At 41.5% G+C, this 10,338-nt stretch overlaps 1 protein-coding gene across 1 annotated transcript; it reads right to left on the bottom strand.

Annotated features, from left to right (window-relative positions):
* Positions 1-5,463: 5,463 nt before the first annotated feature.
* LOC121894096 (protein unc-119 homolog B-like) lies at positions 5,464-10,338 on the bottom strand. Its single transcript, XM_042406441.1, has 5 exons — positions 9,760-10,338; positions 8,610-8,723; positions 8,296-8,395; positions 7,883-8,055; positions 5,464-6,865 (listed from the first exon to the last, which is right to left on the bottom strand). The coding sequence occupies exons 1-5, from the start codon at positions 10,244-10,246 to the stop codon at positions 6,753-6,755; spliced, it is 987 nt and encodes a 328-aa protein (XP_042262375.1). The 5' UTR covers positions 10,247-10,338; the 3' UTR covers positions 5,464-6,752.

Genomic DNA, 10,338 nt, shown 5'->3' on the forward strand with positions numbered 1-10,338 from the left:
CAAAACTATTTCTTAAACCAGTGAGATCATGTAGGTTTTTGGGGCTTTTCTGGGCCAGATAAAATGTAATCTGTGTTGCTGTAATGATATTACAGTAGCAGAAAATGTCCCTGCACATCAAACAATCATTTGTCGGCGCACGTGTAGCAAGTTAGAACTGGGGCCGAATCAGAAATGAGCCCAAAAACGATCACATTCACCGTGCACCTGCCTAAAACTTTTTTGCAAATGATGAGTTAACATTCCCAGCACCACATGATGATCCGTGCATGTGCTGGTGTGCGCTCCGAGACGGGCCGCAGGGTGTTTGTGTGTATGGCAGTGGGGGAAGTCAGTGAGGAGAGGCAGATCAGGGGGAGGGTGTGACTGTGGCCTGGTGGACCATAGCGAGAGAACAGTATGTAGGACAGGGCCTTGCACTAGCTAACCTATCCTGGCTAGAGCCGCGGTTGGGCGTGCTGAATTTCTGCATGCATGATCAATGGCACTGAATAAAAAAGAGTGAGAAAGACAGCGGCGTGGGGGAGGGGAAGGAACAAGTTAGAGCGATGTTAAAATATATAATAAAGCAGGAACACTCGGCTTTACTTCTATTTAGAATATTAAAGTGAGTAACTTTTTTTGTAAGTGATTATTAATTCAAGCACAACAAATACAAGAGATTTTGAGGGATTTCTTGTTTTTAAAACTTTGGCTAACTTGTTTCAAGGGCTCAGTTTTTCAGCTTTTTAAGTCTGGTGAGGTATGCATGAAAGCAAAATTTACACTGTTTTGTGTGTGGGGGTGTAAAAGGTTTTCACTACGCTCATGTTGCACTTTTTATTTCTGCCTTTTCTCTATCCCATCTCCCTCCCTCGGTTGTCACTCCGCCACCTTGAAACACTGCAATAGTTTGTCCAAACCAGGCCTTCAACCCTTTTGTTTCCTTGACCACAGCTGACCCAGAGTGGGAATCCATTGTCTGTGAGCGACCTTTGACCTGCCAGGGCCTGGGACCTGCTCTCCACCACCCTCGAGGCAGTTTGAAAGAGAGCTGAGGAGGAGACTCAAGAGAAAAGAGTTAGAAAGCCAACTTCTGATCACTTGTAAAGCTAGTAGCTGTATGCTTCAGCAGCAGCTTCAGAGGCTATCATTTGCATGTAATGCAAAATGTAAACAGGCAACAAGTAGTTCCAGTAAGACCTCGTTGAATTAAATGCAGGCAATGGATAATGAAAAAGGATACAAATGGAATGTTTGTTGTTGGATAAAAGACAAACAGAACAAGCAAAAGAGTCTTTTAAGGCGGAAGCCAGGAGGCCATTTTAAAGCACTCCATTTGCTGTGGGTGTTTTTTCCACCTGGCAGGTGGCAAGCCAAAGAAATCATTACATGAGAGAGGAGAGGGGAGGAAACAAGCACACCTGTGGTTTGAGCCAGGAGCCCCACCTCCGTTCTCCGATCACAATCCCTCCATCCCCCAGGGGAAGGTGTGGCAAAGGGAGAGAGACAAAGGGAGGAGAGAAAGGGAGAGGAAGGAAGAGATTGTGGGGGAGATTTACCGGCCTCTTCAACAGTTGACTGAGGGCTGAGTTAACCTTTTATTAATCGTGCACACACAAAACAAGCTGGACTGATGGTGCTTGAAGGCTCCAAGAGGCTTCCAAAGTCGTCTGCGAGCACAAACAGACCACAACCTATTTACCCTGATGACACAGGACTATTTCTGTCTGTCTGTCGGCTGTATGAGTGTAAGCAGCAGCAGAGATCTACGCTCTAATACCACACAGTCAGCACACACACACATACACAACATAGAAGTGACACAAAGGCTTCTGGTTACAAATCAGCAGAGACCTAACACTTAAAGACAGATTGTCAATACTGCACTTGCCACCATGGAAATTGGTATGGGAATCACAGTTTGTTAAAGGACTCTCTATCCATCACTGTTCTACTGAGTGCATTATAAACTCCAAGATAACTAATTATCATATCTGCAAAGCTTTTATTGGCATGGCATTAAATTACAGCATCCGTGAGATTGATTTAGAAATGACACTAAGTTAAAAAAGGAACGCTTTGATGAACACTTTTTAGAGCGTACTTTCTTGGTTGACACCAAAAATGTAGTAGTAGTAGTAGTAGTAAAGATGAATGAGCCTTTATGAACTTAAAAGGATATTCATATTTTTATTTTTATGCACCATCCTTCATGTTTGCAACTTAAAGTCCGCCCTGGCCTGTTTCAGGGGTGAGATGATATCACTATGCATTAACTGGAAATGACATCATGACACATGCAGATGGAGTCACGACCATCTTGGAGTCCACCGTCGTGTGCCGACCTAAGAGAAAGGATTGTGCAGTGACTCATCGTCTCTTTATCGGAAGATGTGCTGTGGGTAATGTAGTGTTAACACACAATGGATTTCACACCAGAGCCTTGGAGCAGGACGAGAGAGAAAAAAAAGAGAAAGAGGAGAGGATGAGGTGTATATGTAAGAGAGACAGGGGCAGAGAGAGTGGATGAATGGTGATTTTTTCTTTTTAGGGGAGGGGGGTGGTCTAAGAGTTCTGTTGGTGGCAAGAAATCCATACCGCCTCCCTCCAAAGTACCTTACAGACACACACACACACACACACACACACACACACACACACGAACAAGTGGAGTTGCGTCCCTGTATCTCTTTTAATCCTTTTTCCACTCCCCCCTCCATTTCTTTTCACAGGACCTATCAACGCCATTCCTAGCTGCTATTTATAGGAGACCACTGTCCCCCCTGTCCCCATGGCTCAGTGTAGATGTGTGTGCGTGTGTATGTGTGCGTGTGTGTGTGTGTGTGTGTGCGTGTGTGTGTGTGTGTGTGTGTTTCAGGGGAACCTCAATAAACCAGTGCTTCTCACTCCTAATCTCAATGTTGTCTGATTCTCTGAACAGGATATATGGGAGAGCCAGTTACAAAGATAGGTGTGTGTGTGTGTGTGTATGTGTCTATAGTGGGAGGGGTGAATGAGGTTGATTTATCCCACCTGTCCGATTGTTTCCGGTGCGTGCGTGTCGATCCACAACCAACTGCTGAAAATGTATTCCACGAAGGCTTGGGAAAACAAATCATCCCTGGAAAGTTGGAAAGTGTGTGTTCGTGTGTGTGTGTATTTATTGTTGTGGACACTAATTATATACTTACATACAGTATATTTTGAGATTCATATCATACCAACACGTGGTTCAGAACAGTAGAGCTGCTTTACGTGTGTGCTGCAGTGTGCAGGCCCGACAGCCTGATGAAAGGCTGTGATTATTGATTTATGAGCTCACAGTAATATTGCATCCTGCTTTGTGGTCTAATCAACAGCTGACATATTAGGTCTTCACGTCATACTTTTTCATTTGTTGTTTGAAGGTTTTGATGGTGAATTGTGAGATTATCAAACCATATCTCTATTGATATGTAGGAAAATACACATAATAAACATAACAGACTTCTCCAAAGACAAATGGCTAGTGTAACTAAACTGCACCTTGTAATTAATGTGTTTATAAAGTTAATTTTTACCATTAAAGCTGCACTAATCAATATTTCTGTATTACAGTAACAATGGATCAAATAACTATGTGTACTGTGAAAGCAGCAGTTCATAGTGATAAACTCACAGAGATTATCTCCAGACTTTGCAGTTCCCCTCAGCTCTACAAGAGCGCTTTAGCTTCTTTTAGCTTATTGTTTTGGTTTTACAAAACTTTAACTTTGGTTGAGTCTCACTGCTCTCATCAGCATCATTGTATACTACCTGCCCAGGACCAAATGGCGGACAAAGTTAGCGGATAGCTGGTGAACATAGTGTAGCATGTGGCAGCTAAGGAACCAGATATTTTTCTCTTGAGTTGGTGGAGAACAAAACGGAGCTAAAAAGAGACTGAATACTGGACTTACATTTGTTGGGTGGCTACAAACATAACTCAGAATGAATACTAATGTTGCTCCATATGTCCTGGATGTGTAAATAGGCAACTGACACACATGCTAACACATTTGCCACATCTTTATAAGGTGATAATATGTCAGTGTTGTGTTTACAGATTAATTCTGCTGTCCCCAAGTGACCCCAAATGCTTTATTACTCTGAAGAAATTGAATTATATCAAACATATTACTGCTTTCTGTTTGCATAGCCTCACAAAAACCAAGATTCCAGATAATAAATTTAGGATTTTTACCAATTTGATTGATAGGGACTCCAACAGATCTTATAATTGGCTATTCATCTCATAGCCCCAATCTGATGTAACCATGCAAAGTTTTACATTGATTTTTCAGTAATTAAATCAACTTGAATCTTAGCTTTACTAAGGTTGTACTCAAGGAACAGACAAAGGTGATAATTAATAATATTTGACAAATACTTTATACAGCTGTATGTGTCAGTGAGAACACCAAGTTGCATGTGGAGACAGAACAGACACAGAAGTTTAATAGAAGGGATTTAGTTGGAGAAATGATGAAAAGGAAAGAAAGGTGCGTGAAGACAAGAGTGAAAGAATAAACTGAATGGGGAAAGGGAAATTGACAAGCAGAAGGTGTGTGTATTCTTATATACTTCAGTGTATGTTTGTGTGTGTGTGTGGGTACAGTATGTGTGTGCAGCTGTGCAGTGACAGAGTGAAGGGGGGAGAGAGCAGAGGGGGTCCATTGTGGATCTTTGTGTGGCTCAGATTGTCCTCTTCTCTGGGAAAGTGGAAACTCAACACTTCTCTCCAGAGGTCTGGTTACCAGGTGAGAGAGGAGGAAAGAAAAGGGGAAAAACAGAGCGAGGGAGGGAGAACTGCATAGGTGTGGAGAGAGAGAAACAGAAAAGAGAGGCAAAAGAAAAGAGCATGAGATTTTGGGCATGAGAGCTGGAAAGAGAGATGGAAACTGAAAGGGGCTGAGAGATCAAGAGATGAACACGGAGATAGGAAGAAACAGCCTGAGAAAGAATAAACAGAGAGAGACTCAGATTTGGTTTAAATCCCACAAGACTCCAAAAATGGATGATCAAAGTGTAACAATCCCGAACAAATTTCAAAATGCATTGCGTGTTAACTTAGCTCATCACATGTGGCCTGTAGATAAAGTAATGATGTGGAATTAAAATGATTTTATCACTGTTGTGTCCCCTCTGTATTGAAACCATAGAATATAAAGGGATCAGACCATGACCTCATCTGAAGCAATTCAACAGCAGATAGCAGATAAGAAAGTCAACATGTCCCATAATAATTCTAAAAACTGCTGCTGTGATCTCTGTTTTTTAACAGTCAAACATGAAACTAAACTGAAACCAGTGGCACACATTTAAAACTATAATATAACCCCTCCTGGTGGCCACTTCTGGGACTTCTTGTCCTCGCACCAAAATCAACTGAACTCTTCCCATGATCACAAATGAAATAAGCATCACACTCACACTCTTATATCTCAAAATGTACATTTATTTGATTATTTCACTTTTTACAAACTATATTTATATATATATATATATATTATTTATTTTTACAAACACCACCTTTAACCTTGAACACCAAAGTTTACAAAGTACAAAGAGAGATGGAGGATGTACACTATCTAGCTAGAAGAAAGACCACTCAATTTCCAGACAAAGTCCAACTTGATTCTTTTAAGACGTGCTTGATGATGGAATGATTTTTAAAAAACGGCTAATTCATCTAAGATGGGGAAGGAGAAGATTTTACTTTAAAATAAGTAGGCCCAACCTTCTCCTTGGACCAAGACTTCACACTTGTTTTTCATTTCATCACTTTTCTGTACATATCATCACATGCATTATGATATCAGATCATATCAGCTCCTCTCAGAACTAATGAGTATTTCATATTTGCAATTTCCTTTTTTGACAGTTCATTATATGAGTTTATCATCTTTTGTTTGGTTGCAGTTAAAGGTTACAATTCACTGTTACCTCATCTATTTCCAGTTTCCAGTCAGAAAAAACATAAAAATAATGGTGCTAATCTCAGAAACGTTTGATCAAACTCTTATACAGTACTCTTGTTGGTGTGTCTGTGTGCGTATGAAAGCGAGAGAGGAGAGGGAGGTGGGGAGGGGATCGCAAGAGTGACCATGTGTGTTTGACAGGAGTGTTTTTGTGGATGGTTTCTCTCTTTCTCCCCCGATATTGTCTGGAGTGGATTGTGGAGGCGGTAGCTCTGAGAACAGCTGCTTCTGACAAACACTGCGTAAACACTATGTGTGTCACTTGGGGATTGAGTGTGTGGGTATATGTGTGTCCGTGCGTGTGTAGAGGGGGTGGTAGGACACTTTTAAAATTGCTAAGAGGAGACTAACCGTCTATCTAACAACCATTTGCTCTGTTTGAGACACATCACATGGCCACTAGAGTGATGTGTCCCCTCTTGGTTTCGAATAGATCTGTCCATAATTAAACAGATAAATTAACCAATTTTTAACCTCTTTCCAACAGAGGCTTCCTGTTTATTTGTATTTCAGAGCAAAGACTGATATTGACCTCCTGCAATATCAAATACATCTCCTGAAAATGATAACAATGAATGGCAATTCATCTTTATAAACATATGAGGCAACTCAACTCTGTCTTTAGCTGTTTGTGCATGTATCTGTGTGTGAACTGTACGTATGTTCAGCCATGTGCATGCATGTGTGTATATGTATATCTATAAATGTGAGTACGCGTGTGTGTGCATGCACATGTTTATGTGTGTGTGTTTGCATGCTAACAGGCAGATATCATTGTCCTCCGTTATAAGCATAGTCTGCCTTGTTGTGCATGACCAGTCTGTTCTCCACGAAATAGAAGCTGTCTGAACGGGTCTCATAAGGACACTCCACCATCTGACGGACTGAAAAACAGACATGTGCATGTCAGTAATCCCGACAAACCCAACAACAGACATATCCATGCAATTAGGACCAACTGTATAAAACCTAAAATGATTGTGTTAGTATTACTGATTGAGCACCTGAAATATTCAGATGCTTAGTTAGCTCTGTAGCTCAGTGGGAAAGCCTGTGAGTTTTAGATCTTTGATAAACACTGGAGCCACAAGCGCTAACCCGTGATACAAATGTCTCTCCATAATCACAATGATGATATCATTGACATGTCATGATAAAACCAGTTGTGCTACTGTAGGCAGGCATTTAATAAAATACATAGAGCGATCTCAAATATTTATGAGAACATACTTGTAATCACGTAACATGAGTGGTTTTATATGAACTTTTTATGTGACAGCATGAGAGGACAGCTTCAGAAGTCTGTCTTAATACGATTATGTACATTTAAAGAGGTATTAGTGAATGTAATCATCCCTCTTTGTGTTTAGTGTGCTGCAGCAGAAGTATATTTTTCAGGTAGTGACATGTAGGTTTGTTGTTGGGACGAAACACCAGCAATCAACCTACACCGTCTGCCAGGGGGGAGATAGCATAACACAGATAGAATTTGATTTGGATAAGTCAGACTGACAGAGAATCATATTATGTTTGGCTGAACTTTAGGATGCATTTTTGCACAGAAGGGAGGAGAAGAGGAACGATTGCAGCGACTAATAACTCTTTCAACATAAATATGGCATGTGGGTGTTGTATTACGATAGACTTGAAAAAATATGAACCTTTAGTAGAAAATCACCTTCTGTCATAACTATGCACATTTACCACAGCAAGGTGCTTAAAAATCTAATAAGATTGTCAACATCATCTGTTTGGTATTTGGGCTTTGGTATTTCTTCTCCTAGATATTTAACATTTTGAAAAGGTGACACAATCTCTTTCACACTACAGTGACCAAATCATATTCATGGCATTTTTAGGTCTCACCCATAATGGTTATGGGTTTGGAAAAGCAGACTCACCCAAGCTCTCAGACAGCTGAGGGAACTCATAGATGTGCTCACAAGTATTGCGGCTGTTCGGGATACAGAAGCCAAAGTCAAAGTCGAAGCTCTTCAGCAGGTGATCACGGAAATAGTGCCTCTCGATCATGCGGAAGTTGTTTAGAGGCCGGTTTCCAACAGTGAATTCCACCCTGATTGGATAACATGGAGAAAAGGGAGACGTTGCAACCATTGTCTGTATATACAGTCAATGGTTGCGACAGTAGGTCTGCTCTTGAGTAATGACAAAGTTAATACAGTCCTACTGCACAGGTACACACCATCAGTGAGTGTGTGTTAGCTGACAGAAGACAATGATGTGATTGTTTTCATTGTTTGACAGGTGAGTGTGTTTGTCTTAGTTATGTGTTGGTGACGTGCGAGTCACTCACGTAGCTCCCACAGTCCTCAGTCGCAGGAAGGCTGGGGTGAACTGGTAGCGTACAAATCGGCCCGCGCTGACATCTCCTTCTCTGTTCTCCTCATCTTCCTCTGAGACCCACAACATTGGAGCAAAAACATTTTATATCACTCATACTGAGGACTATTTCTCATCACAACGGCCAGCGCTGGATGTTTCTGAACCTGGTAAACTTCATTTTTAAGCCCTCGAGAGCCAGATCCTTCACAGTCAAAAGATACACATTGATAACAGAGCATACAACACATGCAGAGAAAGCACAAGGAGTGGGCTAAGACACAGTACCTGTGTGTGGTGGCTTGGCAATCTCAAACAGGACAGTGCCAGTCTCCAGGTCTCTGATCTTAAAGCGCACAAAGTCAATGTTATAAATATTGTCCTCGGGTTTACAGAGGTACCCTGCAACAACGACAGACAGATGACAGGAGTTATAAACATTTAAATGATTTCCAGGTCATGGTGATTAATGTTTGCATTGTTAAAGCCCATGCTGTTCTGTTGTGACGTGCACAAAGATAACATGCAAAACAGTGTGATGACAGAATTTTGCTTGTACACAAACATGCAGTTTTGCTTAGATACACATATGCACAAGATACAATAAAACAGACTTAAATGATCACTGGCTTTTGTGTATTTAATTGCAGCAGTCATACAGCAAAAAGAAACATATGAGGCCAATTTACTGTGATGCCCCTGCTGTATTTTGAAAGACAGCAATTGAAATTTGACAATTGAAAATGATGAATTCACGATTTAACAATGTCACAAAGACTGAAAATTAGATAAGAAAGAAATAAAGTGCTCAATTTATTATCAACAACTTGTCATTTCCTGTCACATATTTTATATCACCTCCAGCTGTAACTGTAGGCTTCACCACTGATGAATTTACTCTTTTTTGTGTGTAAATTCATCAGTCCAGGTTGTGATGTCACAGCAGTGCTAAATCAGGTCATTTACATACGACATTATTGAATAATTTCCCAGTGATTCAATGTGAAGTTATTAGGATCATAGTAATATAAAGTGACACCACAGAGAAGCTTTGTCTCTCAAACGCCTCCTATTGTTAAATTCCGGGTTAAGCTGCTTAAAATAGAAACGTTTTTTTCCATGAGTGGCGGATGACGTCCAACATTTTTGTGACGTCAGACATGTATTCTCTCACATAGCTAATTATACTATTGCTTTGTTTATCTTGTTTTGATTTCAAATAACAGCCATGTAAGCCTGAATAACTAGACGTAATTTCCTCTAATTGCATGTATTGTAATATTTATTTTGTTAATGTATCCTGTAGACTGACTCGGTTACATTATGTTCACATTCTCAATTCACCACTGGCAGTAAAATGAGCGTCAGTGAGTCCATTCAGGCTGTAAAAAGCGACTGTGTCAGCCAACAACAAGAGGCACTAGAGAGGGAGCCAAACCTCGCGTAGCCACCCGCAGTCCTAGCACATCCTCCGGCGTGATATGACCACTCTGTGTCCGCAGGTCCTCCTCCGTGACGGGCCTGCTTTCCACCTGGCTCCTCCGGGACTTGAGCCTCTTCAGAACACCTCCGCCGGGCTTGCGGTCCCGCGGAGGAGCCGCAGTACCGTGCCCGCCGCCGGAGACATTTTCAGCAACAGGCGCTGCGTCGCTGCGGGCTTTGGCTCCGCTCATCTTTGACTCTCCTCGGCTCCCCTCTGTTTGGAGAAATATCTTCTGTTTTCTTCTCTGGTAGTAAATGCGAGAAGAAGAAGAAGAAGAAGAAGATGGCGTCGTAGATGTCGAATGTCGAAAGAAGTGTCGGTGAACGGTCAAGCGCTTGTTTTTGTAAGCACATGCTGTACAGTTGCCATGACAACTCGTCCGGTGAGCCAGAGGAGGGTGTGAAGAGGGTCCCCGGGACGACCACCAGGGGGCGATAGACATAGTTCAGATCACTAAGCCCAGCTACTGAAATATGTCCTATTTAATAATGATGATAACAACAACAGCAGCAACAACAACAACAACAATAATAA

Source organism: Thunnus maccoyii, chromosome 3, assembly GCF_910596095.1.
Source record: "Thunnus maccoyii chromosome 3, fThuMac1.1, whole genome shotgun sequence".
NCBI classification, from domain to species: domain Eukaryota; kingdom Metazoa; phylum Chordata; class Actinopteri; order Scombriformes; family Scombridae; genus Thunnus; species Thunnus maccoyii.

Coding starts and splice junctions, on each gene's coding strand:
- LOC121894096 (XM_042406441.1), bottom strand. CDS start 10,246: ATGTCTATCGCCCCCTGGTGGTCGTCCCGGGGACCCTCTTCACACCCT. Junction 8,724..9,759: donor ACTGCGGGTGGCTACGCGAG/GTTTGGCTCCCT, acceptor TCGTTGTTGCAG/GGTACCTCTGTAAACCCGAG. Junction 8,396..8,609: donor TGCCAAGCCACCACACACAG/GTACTGTGTCTT, acceptor TGTGGGTCTCAG/AGGAAGATGAGGAGAACAGA.